Source organism: Anolis carolinensis, chromosome 2, assembly GCF_035594765.1.
Source record: "Anolis carolinensis isolate JA03-04 chromosome 2, rAnoCar3.1.pri, whole genome shotgun sequence".
Lineage (NCBI taxonomy): Eukaryota > Metazoa > Chordata > Lepidosauria > Squamata > Dactyloidae > Anolis > Anolis carolinensis.
This window is the reverse complement of record NC_085842.1, coordinates 181,611,976-181,626,347: the sequence shown is the minus strand read 5'-3', so window position 1 is coordinate 181,626,347 and position 14,372 is coordinate 181,611,976. Positions and strand designations below refer to the sequence as shown.

Here is a 14,372-nt window from a genome sequence, read left to right as displayed (position 1 = left end):
CTCTGCTGGCTGTTGTTTTGGATCACACGTCAGACACTTCCCAAGTGTCTAGGACTGTCTGATGTATTGGTGAATAATGCGTGCAGATCCCAGTAAGGTGGCCTTCTGCAGCTGGCAGGTGGTAATTTTGTCAGCGCTGATTGTGTTTAAGTGCAGGCCAAGGTCTTTAGGCACTGCACCCAGTGTGCCGCTCACCACTGGGACCACCTTGACTGGCTTGTGCCAGAGTCTTTGTAATTCAGTCTTTAAATCCTCATATCATGTCAGCTTTTCCAGTTGTTTCTCCTCAATCCTGCTGTCACCTGGGATTGCTACATTAACAATCCATATTATGTTTTTTAATACGATCGTGAGGTTAGGAGTATTGTGCTCCAAAACTCTGTCTGTCTGAATTCGGAAGTCCCGAGTAGCTTGACATATTCATTCTCTGTCACTTTTTCTGGCTTGTGATCCCACCAGTTCTTTGTCGCAGGCAAATTATTATTATTATTAACATTATTAACATTTGGAAACAATAGACATTGACAAAATTATGATCTGCCAACTGCAAAAGGCCACCCTGCTGGGATCTGCGCGCATCATTCGAAAATACATCTCACAGTCCTAGACACTTGGGAGGTGTTCGACTTGTGATTTTGTGATATGAAATCCAGCATATCTATCTTGTTTGCTGTGTCATAATAAAATTAACATTATTATTATTATTATTATTATTATTATTATTAACATTATTATTATTATTATTATTATTATTATTATTATTATTATTATTATTTTATGACACAGCAAACAAGATAGATATGCTGGATTTCATATCACAAAATCACAAGTCGAACACTTCCCTAGTGTCTAGGACTGTGTGATGTATTTTCGGATGATGCGTTATTATTATTATTATTATTAAGTCTTGAGCCTTTTCTGCCATAGACTGCTGCCGCCTCACTGAACTACAAACCCCAGGATGCCATAGCATGGAGTCACGGTAGTGAAAGTGTCAAACTGCATTAGATACTACAGTGTAGCTGCACCACTTATCTTCCCTGGCTCAGTGCTACGAGCTTCTGAGATTTGTAGTTTGGCAAGGCACCAGCTCGCTTTGGCAGAGGAAGGCTGAAGACAATAGGAAACTACAGCTCCCGGGATTCCCTAGCATTGAGCCCTGGCAGTTCAAGTGGTACCAAACCGCATTCATTCAACAGTGTAAATGCACCCTAAAGACAATAAAGGACAGTTAAAAGAAAGCACCCGTATTCTTCGTCGTGGGAGTGCTGGAGCCAGAATGCCACCACAGAATCCAGCTCGCCAGAGATCCTTCGATGCCATTTTCGAAGCCCTTGCAGATCCATTCCTGATGCTTCTCCTACAGGGAAACAAACAACAGAGAAGGTTCACTCTCTGGAGGGGAGGGGGAGGGGAGGGGAGGGGTGGAGAAAGCATTGGATCAGCTGGGTCAGCACATTGCAGGACAGGACAGATGTATGGCTGACATCCTCTGAAGACGCCAGCCACAGTTGTTAGAACACAGCCACACAGCCCGGAAACCACACTACACCCCAATGATTCAAGGCGTGAAAGCCTTCGACAATACATGGCCAGATTTGTTTTTGGTGGGGAGCAGGGGTGGAGGTTAATCCCAAAGAGCAAATCTGCAGATACAGAATATACCTGGGAAGTCTATCTGGGGCTGGATTGGGCGATGGGGGACCCAGATGCTCCTCCACACCGAAGGCACGCTTTGCAATTGCAATCAACAACTTTGCAAAAAAGGTGCCAGAGTTAATTTGGAAACTGGTGGTCATATGATTTAGCCCAGTCATCTGACTGCACCCGACCCTTCCTTCCCACTTGTTTTCTGCAGTTTTGGCAATCTTGTTAACCCTTCAGCTGCTGTGAAGGAATGGCCAACAGACCAAGAGACAGGGTGCTGCTGCCTTTAAGAAACAATGGCTCGATAACACAAGCAGTTCAGCAGCAGTGGTTTGCAGGAGGCTCCCAGGGCTTATAGTTTAGTGAGGTCCAGGACCTCTCTAGGTGAGCATTTTAAAGAACCCTCCCCTAAACTCCAAGCTTCTGCAGGAAGGAGGCAGCCACAGGGTTTTAGATGGGATGCATACTCTTTACATACTAATTAGGTTCTAGCAGGATACTAGCCGTAGGGATTCTGGGATAATGGTCGGTTTTGTGCATTCAAGGTCTGATGTTTGGTGACCCTAAAGTGACACTGTTGCAGAGTTTTCTCAAAAACTGAGGGCAAGTGGTTCAGAGAGTATGTTTTTGATTCCCTTCAGATTTGAACATATTGAAGTTAGCAAAGTGCTTGCCAACTCCATCAATCTTGATTGGCAGTCCTAATACCAATGTATCTGATGTTGCAGAAAAATGTAGTTATCTTTTAGTAAAAGTTAAAGGTTTCCCCCTGACATTAAGTCCAGTCGCGTCCGACTCTGGGGGTTGGAGCTCATCTCCATTTCTAAGCCAAAGAGCCGGCGTTGTCCATAGACGCCTCCAAGGTCATGTGGCCGGCATGACTGCATGGAGCAGTACCTGTTGATCTACTCACATTTGCATGTTGTTGAACTGCTAGGTTGGCAGAAGCTGGGGCTAACAGAGGGAGCTCACCCCTCTGCCAGACTCAAACAGTCAACCTTTCAGTCAGCAAGTTCAGCATCTCAGCAGTTTAACCTGCTGCACCACCGTGGCTCCTATCTTTTAGGCCAGAAAAAAATAAGCAAAATTAATATCGACTAGTTCTGGCTTTTGTTGTGATTTTTTTAGTGCTTTGCCATCCTTGCTGAACAGCAGCTCTGCTATTTCCTTGGTCATGCTCTTGGTTTGAATGCCAGATTATCTGGCAGTGCGTACTCATATAATCCAGTTTAAAGCAGAAAACCGAGGATCAGATCCTGGGATATAGGGCAATGTAGGGCCCTTCCACACAGCCCTATATATCAGAATATCAAGGCAGAAAATCCCACAATATCTGCTTTGAACTGGGTTATCTGAGTCCATACTCAGATAATGTGGGACTTTCTGCCTTGATATTCTGGGATATAGGCCTGTGTGGAAGGGCCCATAGATCCAGCCAAGGATGTCATAAAATGAGTTAAAATATCTTGGATGCTACTGTAGGATTTCCCGCGAAAACAAAGTTTTGGCAGTTTAATAAATGTTCCCCATGTGTAATGATAGAACCAATTCGGAAATAACATTCATAACCCTGAAACAAAAATAATGTTACATAGGCTCCTTTCACACAGCTGTATAAAATCCCACATTATTTGCTTTGAACTGAGTTATATGGACTCAGATAACCCAGTTCAAAGCAGATATTGTGGATTTATCTGCCTTAATATTCTGGGTTATATGGCTGTGTGGAAGGGCCCATAGTGTTATGTAAGACAACCATTGTTCCTATTATAAAAAGGAGGTTGGATAGGTGCTGCGAAATACCAGTTTGGTTAATAGATACGTATTGCAGAAGCAAGCTTCAAATCATAACTTCCCTGTCGCTAGCTCCGTTTCCTGTGGTACAATCCTCAACCTGATGAATCAGACATTTCTTGTTTGTCTTCAAGCTATTTCTGGCTTAGGCTGACCCTCAGATAAACCTATCACAGGGGTGTTTTTTTCACATGACTGGTTTGGGGGAGGTTTGCCATTGTTTTCCTCTGGAAATGAGTGCAACTGGGCCAAGGCTGAGTTTTCATGACTGAATGGGGATTCAAATTCAGAATTGTAATCAATGTTCAAACTTCTCCAGAACTTGCTTAGGTGTGCCTACAAATCATTTGTCAATATAATTGGTGGAAAGATGCGTAATGTCTATGTGAGTGTGCCTTGCTAGTCAACTTATGCAGTGCTCACAGGTGGTTTGCCATTGCTTTCTTCTGAAACACAGCCCGGAGGGTTTCCCATCAAAGTACTAACCAGGTCTGGCTCTGCTTAACTTCCAACATCAAATGAGATCTGGTGGCATTTTAGGGCATTTTAGCCTTACCTATGTCATTTCAAAAAACAGACGTAGTCAATTTCCCATTAGTTTTAGATTCCTAATTTGGGGATTATCATCATCATCATCATAATCTATATCAGAGGTCCCCAAACTAAGGCCCGTGGGCCGGATATGGCCCTCCAAGGTCATTTACCTGGCCCCTCTCCTAAACTTTAGACTTAAGGTTGACCTAAGTCTACCTGATCTTTGGAGGTCTCTTTGCTTACCTATGGTCTTATGAGATTGTCTAGATGGTCTTTTTGCTTAGCTACGGCCTTATGAGACCATCTAGATGGCTTTTGGAGGTCACTTTCCTCACTTATGGTTTTGTGAGATTGTTTAGATGGCCTTTGGGAGCCCCTTTCCTTACCTATGGTCTTATGAAACCATCTAAATGGTCTTTGAGGGTGGGAGAAAGAACTCTTGTCTGTTGGAGGCAAGTGTAAGTGCTAACATGATATGTTATGGACTGGAGTAGAGTGCAATAGATATCTTGAAATGATGACTCATCAACTTGAATGTATGCTGTAGTTTTTCTTAACCTTTTTATCCTATTATGTTTATATTATTGCTGTACTCTGATTGTGTGGAGCCCACAGTGGCTCAGCATATTAAACTGCCGAGCTGGTGAACTTGCGGACTGAAAGGTCGCAGGTTTGAATCCGGGGAGTGGAGTGAGCACCCGCTGTTAGCCCCAGCTTCTGCCAACCTATAGCAGTTCAAAAACATACAAATGTGAGTAGATCAATAGGAACCGCTCCGGCGGGAAGGTAATGGAGCTCCATGCAGTCACGCCGGCCACATGACCTTGGAAGTGTCTATGGACAACGCCAGCTCTTCAGCTTAGAAATGGAGATGAGCACCAACCCCCAGAGTCGGATATGACTAGACAATGTCGGGGAAAACCTTTACCTTTATCTTAAGCTGTTTTGGGTCCCGTGAGGGAGAAAAGCAGAATATAAATAAACATTTATTATTATTGACACAACATTGTATGACACAGCAAACGAGATAGATATGCTGGATTTTGTTTCACAAAATCTCAAGTCAAACACTTCCCAACTGTCTAGGACCGTGTGATGTATTTTCGGATGATGCGTGCAGATCCCAGTAGGGTGGCCTTTTGCAGTTGGCAGATCGTGATTTTGTCAATGTCTATTGTTGGAGCCCCGTTGGCGAAGTGCGTTAAAGCACTGAGCTGGAGACCCAAAGGTCCCAGGTTCAAACCCCGGGAGCGGCGTGAGCGGCCGCTGTTAGCTCCAGCTCCTGCCAACCTAGAAGTTCGAAAACATGCCAATGTGAGTAGATCAATAGGTACCGCTCCAGCGGGAAGGTAAGGGCGCTCCATGCAGTCATGCCGGCCACATGACCTTGGAGGTGTCTACGGACAATGCCGGCTCTTCGGCTTAGAAATGGAGATAAGCACCAACCCCCAGAGTCATGACTGGACTTAACGTCAGGGAAAACCTTTACCTTTACCTTATTGTTTCCAAATGCTGGCTGAGATCTTTTGGCACGGCACCCAATGTGCCCATCACCACTGGGTCCACCTGCACTGGTTTCTGGCACAGTCTTTGAAGTTCAATTTTCTTTTCCACAACTGTGATGTCTGGTGTGTTATGTTCCAGAACTTTATTATTATTATTATTAATATTACTACTACTACTATGTTGCAATTGATCTCCTTGATTAGTATTTAATAGCCTTGCAGCTTCAAAGCCTGGCTGCTTCCTGCCTGGGGGAATCCTTTGTTGGGAGGTGATTAGCTGGCCCTGATTGTTTCTTGTCTGAAGACCTGTGTAACCACAACTCAAGACACTGAGCTATGGGAGTGGTACGGAACTGCGTTAACTCCACAGTGTAGATGCAGCCTGGCTTTTCTCGCGGGAAAGCAACGCCAGGCCCTGCTCCTCCTCCTCCTGCCTCCGCCTTGCCTTGGCCCTTCACCTAACTCTCACTAAACCTGCCCCTCCGAGAGGGAAGCCAGCCAGCACCCAGGGCGGCTCCAAAGAGGCGTGCCTTCTCCCTTCACACGTTCATCTTCCGTGTCAGGCAGAGGAGGAAGAGGCCCGCGGGAAGCAGCTCAGAGGGGTTTCCAGCAGGGCCAGGGTGAGCACCAAAATCTAGTCTTCCGTGGTTTGGGACTCCAACTCCCAGAAGCCTCTGCCGCCTGGGCCAATGAGCGGGGATTCTGGGAGTTGGAGTCCATACGCCTGGACTCACTCATGCCAGGAAACAGGTGGCATCGCCTCTCTCTCTCTCTCTCTCTGTTTCTCTTCCTTCCCAGGTTCTGGAGGAGGCGCCCCATGTTCAGACGCTCACATCTCAAAATCCTCCTGATTGGGAATTCAGGGTAAGTTGGAGAAGAGAAGGCGGGAAAGGGGAAGAAAGTGTTAGGAAGCCCTCGCCTCAGGATGAGGGGAGAATACGGGTCATGAACTGGGGTCCAAGAGAGTAGAAGATAAGGCGAGAGGGAAAGCAAGGCAGACTTGACGAAGGGCGGGGGAAGAGGGGAGCTTAGAGGGGAGAGAAAGTATCTTGGCCCCGCCCACTGCTTGTTTTTGGCCCCGCCCACTTCTGAAAGGCCCCGCCCCTGCCCAGGAAAACATGTTTGGAGGAGCCTCCTGTGGCGCAGCGGGTTAAACCACTGAGCTGCTGAACTTGCTGACCGAAAGGTTGACGGTTCGAATCCAGGGAGCGGAGTGAGCTCCTGCTATTAGCCCCAGCTTCTGCCAACCTAGCAGTTCGAAAACTGCAAATGTGAGTAGATCAATAGGTACCGCTCTGATGCGAAAGTAACAGCGCTCCATGCAGTCATGCTGGCCACATGACCTTGGAGGTGGCTATGGACAATGCTGGCTCTTCGGCTTAGAAATGGAGATGAACACCAATCCCCACTGGACTTACCGTCAGGGGAAAACCTTTACCTTTACTAGGCAGGATAGGTGCTGTCGTGGTAAAAGAGGGTCACTCCACTTGAAGATCCTTTGAGATGGCAGCTATTCCACTATGTAACAAAATCTAAAATGTGCTCTCTGTGAGATATGGTGCCATGTAGGAAGGTGTCCCTGGCAAAAGCATTGGGATGTGTGGTGAGAGTAAGGTAAAGGTTTCCCCCTGACATTAAGTCTAGTCATGTCCGACTCTAGGGCTTGGTGCCCATTTTCATTTCTAAGACGAAGAGCTGGCGTTGTCCATAGATGCCTCCAAGGTCACGTGGTCGGCATGACTGCATGGAGTGCCATTACTTTCCCGCCGGAGCAGTACCTATATTGATCTACTCACATTTGCATGTTTCCAAACTGCTAGGTTGGCAGAAGCTGGGGCTAACAGCAGGAGCTCACTCCACTCCCTGGATTTGAACCACTGACCTTTCGGTCAGTAAGTTCAGAAGCTCAGCGGGCTGGTTTAATCTTTTGCGCCACTGGGGGCTCCCAGCCTATTACGCTATGTAACAATATTTTTGAAACAATTCTATTGCTGGTTCTAAAATGTGATTAACAACTGTTCAACTGTGTGATATCTACTTTGAAATATAGTTTTTATAGTCCAGAGACTTTGTTTTTGTGGTTGCCACAAACTATGTTGAATTGGTTGAGACACTTATTAGATAGTAATTTAAAAAGTATAGCAAAATGTGCTGTGGGATCTCCCGCAAAAACAAGCAGTTTAATAAACTTTCCCATGTTTTTATGATCAAACCAAGAAAGAAATGACATTTATAACCCAGGAACAGAAATTATGTTCTGTTGTGTTATTTTTTGTTTGTTTGTTATCATATCTATTCATAGCCAGCTTCTTCTTTCCTGAAGGAGGCTCAAAGCAGCCAACACTAAAAATCATACAAGCTAAAGGAAGTGTGCCCTGGATGCATGTGTGCTGCAGAACGCATGCAGCCAGACCCTGCTTTAGTTGCCATGGCTCTCATTGGTTCTATCATAAAACATGGAAAAAGTATTAAACTGGACATCTTGCAGCACATTTTGCAATTATTTTTCAATGAATATCTCATAGAGTCTGGGAGATGTATATTAGGTGAGGCACCAGCTCTCTTTGGCAAAGGAGTCTTGTGAAACTACAACTCTCACCATTCCATATTATTGAACCATGGCAGATAAAGTGGTGTCAAACTACAGCTGGAGTGTAGATCCACTCTTAGAGACTATCTAAGGTCCCGTCTACACTGCCACATACAAACCAGATTATCTGCTTTGAACTGGATTATCTGGCAGTGTAGATTGCGATAATCCAGCTCAAAGCAGTTTATCTGCCTTCAAATTATATGGCAGTGTAGAAGGGCCCATGAGAACAAAATTAATGGTATGACCTTTTGTTTATTAGGTGCTTCTTCTAAGTCAGTGATTCTCAACCTGGAGTCCGCAGATGTTTTGGCCTTCAGCTCCCAGAAATCTCAGCCAGCTGACCAGCTGTTAGGATTTCTGGGAGTTGAAGGCCAAAAACATCCGGGAACCCCAGGTTGAGAACCACTGTACTAAGTAGACCCAGGCTGTGTATACACCATCAAACTAATGCAGTTTGTTACCACTGCAATTGGCATGCCTCAATGCTATGGAATCCTGGGATTTGTAGTTTGGTGAGGCACCATTACTCTTTGGCAGAGGCTCAATGCCTACAAATCTTATTTAACTGAGTCATGGCAGTTAAAGTGGTCTCAAACTGCATTAATTCTAGTGCAGATGCATCCTGGGTCTACTTAAGCTTATGCCACCAACACTGTTTCTTCAGTCTCTTAGATACTAGAAGATCCCATTTCATATTGATATTTCAGACAATGCCTTTTGAAAGCTAAATAAGCCATGAAAGTGGATGGTTCTGAAGAGCTCCCTTAAGAAGCACTGCTTCCAGACTTGTTAGGCTGTTGTGATAAAATGTTTGTGTACATTAGGATAATAAAGTGTTGCTCTGATTCATTTTAGGAGGCATTTTGCGTGGCAGAGCATTTTGACCTAAGATTGGCTTTTGTCACAAGTTGGCGAACCGTTGTATTGATCCTGATTTCTGAGTTTCATCAGGAATTCCTTGTAGCTTTCCATGGTTTCCTTCACTATGATAAAAAGCACACTTGTTGTGAAGTATTTTCTAAAACCCAGCCTTCATAAAAATGAGCATAATCTGGCACCGTTTTCCTACAGGAGCCGACCAGAGTCCTTTGGGATACAGTGAGTGCAATAGCCCTCCTCGGTTGTTATTCTCCATCCACTGGTATTTAGATGGGCACTGAATGACATTATTTTCTGTGGTTCTTCTATGAGTAATTATAGGTAAAGTTTCCCCCTGACATTAAGTCTAGTCGTGTCCGACTCTGGGGGTTGGGGCTCATCTCAATTTCTAAGCCGAAGAGCCGGCATTGTCCGTAGACGCCTCAAAGGTCATGTGGCCGGTATGACTGCATGGAGTGCCATTATCTTCTCATCAGAGCAGTACCTATTGATCTACTCACATTTGCATGTTTTCAAACTGCTAGGTTGGCAGAAGCTGGGCCTAACAGTGGGAGCTCACCCTCCTCCTTGGATTTGAACTGCCAACCTTTCGGTCAGCAAGTTCAGCAGCTCAGCAGTTTAATCTGCTGCGCCACCAGGAGGCCCATGAGTAATTATAATGTGTAGATAAACCAGGAAAAGGGACTGATCAACCTGGGAAACACCAGAGGCATTGCTCCCCCTCCTGCTCCAACACTCCCTGTGCCCTTTAACGGAGAAAGGATATCAGGTGCCACCTCTCCAAACCTGATGCCAGCTTACTTCCCTTCCTCACAGGGCTGGCAAATCTGCCCTGATGAACCAGTATGTGAACAACCGCTTCAGCAGCCGCTATCGAGCCACCATTGGGTCTGACTTCCTCAGCAAACAAGTTCACATCGATGGGCGTATGCTGACAGTACAGGTAGGCCCAGCGAGGGTCACTAACTGCTAGTTGGGCTCTTGGCCAGCACTATTCAGAATCATTGGGCAGCCCACAGTAAGCTTCCAGGAAAGAAACCAATGGGCACTAGTCCCTAGCAAAATTAGGAACACCCTTGGCAGTCCTCCTACGTGAGAGAGCCTAAGAGGAACTGCTCTAACCTCCAACTTCTGTCAAGCTTGATCTCCAGCCTAGGTCAGCAAAAATCCACTCTTCTCCTGCTTCTAAACACTAGTACAGGTTTAGCATCCCTTAAGTCAGAATTCCAAAATTCTCCAAAATCGTCCATGTGACACCTCTGCTTTCTGGTAGCTCGATGTTTACAAATTTTGTTCCATGCACAGTATTATAAAAAAAAAACTAACTCCAGGCTACGTGTATATGAAGCATACATTAATTGCATGTTTAGAACTGGGCCCCACATCCAAGATATTGCAAGTATTTCAAAATCTGGAGAGAAAAAAACCAGAAAAACAGAAAACTTCTGGTCCCAAGAATTTGGAATATGGGATACTCAGCCAATAACATTATGGCCCCTTCTGTACTGCCATATAGTCCAGATTATCAAAGCAGATAATCCAGATTATCTTCTTTGAACCGATTATATGGGCCTACAATACCATATAATCCAGTTCAAAGCAGACAATCTGGATTTTATATAGCAGTTTAGAAGAGCCCTTAGTAACATGATTTTTGTTCTTGGGTTATAAATGTCATTTCCTAATTGGTTATATCATAAAAACTTGGAAAATGTTTATTAAACTACAAAAACTTTGTTTTTGCAAGACATCCTACAGCACATTTTACTATCGTTTTTCAATAAATATCTCATAAAGTCTCAACCAATTCAGCGTAGATTGTGACAGCCATTAAAAAAAAGTTTCTGGAGTAGAACAACTACTTTCAAAGTAAGTACCGCACAATTAAATAGGAAATAACACTTTCAAACCAGGAACAAAACATTTTCCAAATTTTGTTTCATAGTGCAGTGGTTTTCAAACTGCTCTTACAGATGTTTTCAACTTCAGCTCCCACAATTCCTAACAGTTAGTAAACTGTCTGGGCTTTCTGGGGGCTGAAATACAAACCATCGGGAACAGCAGTTTGAGAAACACTGACATAAGTGTAATAGATAATACTTGGGGGGGATTTTCATAGTATTTTCGTAGTATTGCAGCCCTCCCTGTTTATCAACTATGGGAATGATTTGGATCACACTGTTCCCTCAAATATTTGAAGTACAATTTCTATCAAATCAAATCTGGATGGTGGTACAATTCCTACTTTAGCTACAAAGTGCAGGTTATGATGGACAACTGTGAAAACATAGCGTGAATAATAGAGGGACAAGGTCTGCATTTCCTCTGCAAACAATTTGACTGAGTTGGCTCTATTTTCAATTCCCTGGGATAGATATTTAATGTGACCTGCACTGGCATGTAGCTTTCTCCTTAAAAAATGAAATTCAGGAAAAATACCAAGCATCATGGCAGCCAAAGACGTAAATCACAGGTGGGACTTGGCCTGCTACCTGCTGCCACTCCCAGCTTCACTAGCAACCTTTGGAGGCCACACAATTCCTTCAGCTGATCTGTATTCAACCACTAAGCCTAACCAGTGCAGACTAATTTAATCAATAGGCTGCATGTAAGCACTTATCATTTAGCAATCAATTCATTAGGCCCAATCTAGCTGTAATAAGCAATTGGATTTAAACTGGGGTAGAAATCCTGATGCTAAGCTGAAACTCCCAAGATACTTCCTGAATTATGCCGGCCAGGGTTGATAGGACTTGCTATCCAGCTTTTGGAAGATGCGCAATTCGCACTTCTGAATTTGGCCAAAGAGCCCTAGGATTTGCAGTCTTAACTTTTGGAAAGCTATACAATTTTCACTTCTGATTTTAGCCAAAGAGTCCTCGTTATGCAGAGAGAAATCGATTTTATTCAATAAATTGAGACGCTGTGTGTAGTAGCTCCCAAAAAAAAAAATGGGGAATAAACCCCATCCTTTCAATTACAGCATGAGAAAAAAGGCAACTAGGAAGAAGTGCTAAAAGATCCCACTATTTTGAAGTCTTGGAGGAGCCAACCTCTTGCCTCTCTTCCTGCTGCTAGATCTGGGACACAGCCGGCACAGAACGGTTCCAAGCCCTGGGGACTGCCCTGTACCGGGGGTCAGACTGCTGTCTCCTCGTCTTTGATGTCACATCTGCCAGCTCTTTCCAGGCCCTGGACAAGTGGCACAAGCAGCTTTTGTTGCAGATTGAGGAACAGTCCGCTTTCCCCATCGCTGTCATCGGGAACAAGACTGACCTTGAGAATCGAGAGGTGCCGTTATAACCACAGCAAGTGGGGGAGGCTGTAGGTGGTGGTCATATATTGCCCTCAACCCAATTATGGAGAGGAAGGAAGAAGGGGGTTAGCAGCACAGAGGCGGGTTGTGAACAAACACGACTGCCACCTATGAAACAAGAGAGGTTGGTATACAGGGCACAATCAACCCACCTTAACTTGCTTTCATGAGATACTCTAAAAGAGCAAGTATTTAGTTCTCAGGGATTTAGTTCCTAGTCAAAAGAACCGGGAGATAACCAAATAAGATCAAGCCCTATCTTTATCCAGGTCTCGTTAGAGGAAGCAGAATTGTGGAGCAGACTTCACCATGCCACGTACTTCGAAACCAGTGCCAAGGCTGCAACCAATGTACAAGAAGTGTTTCAGTGGGCGGTACGAGCAGCCCTAAAAAATGTAAGACTCCTACATATTATTTCCAGACCTAATTTTCAAGCCTCAAACCCTACCACATATACTCAGGTACAAATAAGAGGGAAGTTTCCTGGGCCACAATTATGGATTTGATATGACCTATAGATAAGTCAAAGGAGCCCTGGTGGCTCAAACCCCGGGAGCGGCCGCTGTTAGCTCCAGCTCCTGCCAACCTAGCAGTTTGAAAACATGCCAATGTGAGTAGATCAATAGGTACCGCTCTGGCGGGAAGGTAACGGCGCTCCATGAAGTCATGCCGGCCACATGACTTTGGAGGTGTCTATGGACAACGCCAGCTCTACGGCTTAGAAATGGAGATGAGCACCAACCCCCAGAGTCAGACATGACTGGACTTAACATCAGGGGAAACCTTTACCTTTAATAGATAAGTCAAGGGTCATTACATGGAGAGAGGACAGCACGAATGCTACCTTGAAGCCCTGCTGCCCCTAGCTGCCACCATTTCTCTGCCTAGGCATTCAAAAAGGCCAAGGCAGAGAGTAGATGGGGGTCAGACACTTTCAGGTTCTTCCAGGCGAGATTCAGGGCCCTTTCTCACAGCCATATAACTCAGAATATCAAGGCAGAAAATCCCACAATACCTGCTTTGAACTGGAATATATGGCAATGTGGACTCAGAGAACCCAATTCAAAGCAGATATTGTGGGATTTCCTGTCTTGATATTGAGTTATATGGTTGTGTGGAAGGGCTCCAAGTTCTTCCTTTTGTCATTCAACAGAGAAAGGGATGATTCCTTTTTTTGGTAAGAGTACAGGAACTCACATTTGGGTTGATCTTTTGACTAACATTTTCCAGACTTATACATGAATATGTAAGGGCCCCCTGGTGGCATAGTGTGTTAAAGCACTGAGCTGCTGAACTTGCGGACCAAAAGGTGCCAGGTTCAAATCCCGGGAGCGGCATGAGCGTCCGCTGTTAGCCCCAGCTCCTGCCAACCTAGCAGTTCGAAACATGCAAATGTGAGTAGCTCAATAGGTATTGCTCCAGCGGGAAGGTAACGGTGCTCCATGCAGTCATGCCGGCCACATGATCTTGGAGGTGTCTATGGACAACGCCGGCTCTTCGGCTTAGAAATGGAGATGAGCACCAACCCCAGAGTCGGTCACGACTGGACTTAACATCAGGGGAAACCTTTGCCTTTACCTTACATGAATATGCAGGGTAAATATTAGGTACTGGCCAGTCTGTATACTTTTGTAGCATTTAAGGAACTCTCAACGGTACTTTTCTTAAGAATAACGGAGATTTTCACTAGCTTTCCATTTTTAAAAAATCAGTCACGGGAGCTTCTCATCATTCCACCTCCTATGATTCTCTCTCATTCCAGCGCAGGATATCTGAACTGCCAGAACCAGACTCTGTCCGTTTGGAGACTAGGCCAGAAGGGGCCCACCGAGATAAATGTGGCTGCTGATGAGCCCCAGTGCTGCTGGGCAGAATCTTCCTCAGTCCTACTTATGAAAAGGGGGCTGCTTTGTGCAATGACCAAGGAGTGGATATGGGGACACCCCACGCAACAGTTGCAGGGACATTTGTCAGGTTACAGCATGTAGCTGGATCCCAGTACAGTTGTCTCTCTGGCATCAGTTGCTTCCAAACCAGAGGGAACTGGCCATGTTCTAGGGGCTCTCCCTGATGCATGTGGAAATAAATCTGTTTCATTCCTGGA

The 14,372-nt window shown here is 45.0% G+C and overlaps 2 protein-coding genes across 9 annotated transcripts in view; one reads left to right on the top strand and one right to left on the bottom strand.

Moving 5' to 3' along the window:
• The window catches only part of renbp (renin binding protein), a 22,178-nt gene extending 15,840 nt beyond the window's left edge, over positions 1 to 6,338 (bottom strand). The window contains exons 1-2 of one of the 5 annotated variants that reach the window (XM_008103906.3): positions 6,215 to 6,338; positions 1,246 to 1,360 (exon numbers count right to left, since the gene is read on the bottom strand). In XM_008103906.3, the coding sequence (XP_008102113.2) occupies positions 1,246 to 1,360; positions 6,215 to 6,299 (200 nt within the window). In that variant the 5' untranslated portion in view covers positions 6,300 to 6,338. Of the gene's footprint in view, positions 1 to 1,245; positions 1,396 to 1,660; positions 1,833 to 5,470; positions 5,493 to 6,214 lie in introns of those variants that run through there. The other 4 variants (XM_062974055.1, XM_003216871.4, XM_016991197.2 and 1 more) reach the window with 4 other exon arrangements.
• LOC100553105 (ras-related protein Rab-7a) overlaps positions 1 to 14,372 on the top strand; it is a 20,095-nt gene extending 5,723 nt beyond the window's left edge. Inside the window, exons 1-6 of one of the 4 annotated variants that reach the window (XM_062974059.1) lie at positions 6,235 to 6,344; positions 9,145 to 9,273; positions 9,769 to 9,895; positions 12,031 to 12,243; positions 12,538 to 12,663; positions 14,031 to 14,372. In XM_062974059.1, coding sequence (XP_062830129.1) covers positions 9,260 to 9,273; positions 9,769 to 9,895; positions 12,031 to 12,243; positions 12,538 to 12,663; positions 14,031 to 14,117 — 567 coding nt within the window. In that variant the 5' untranslated portion in view covers positions 6,235 to 6,344; positions 9,145 to 9,259 and the 3' untranslated portion in view covers positions 14,118 to 14,372. Of the gene's footprint in view, positions 1 to 6,234; positions 6,345 to 8,928; positions 9,274 to 9,768; positions 9,896 to 12,030; positions 12,244 to 12,537; positions 12,664 to 14,030 lie in introns of those variants that run through there. The other 3 variants (XM_062974056.1, XM_062974058.1, XM_062974057.1) reach the window with 3 other exon arrangements.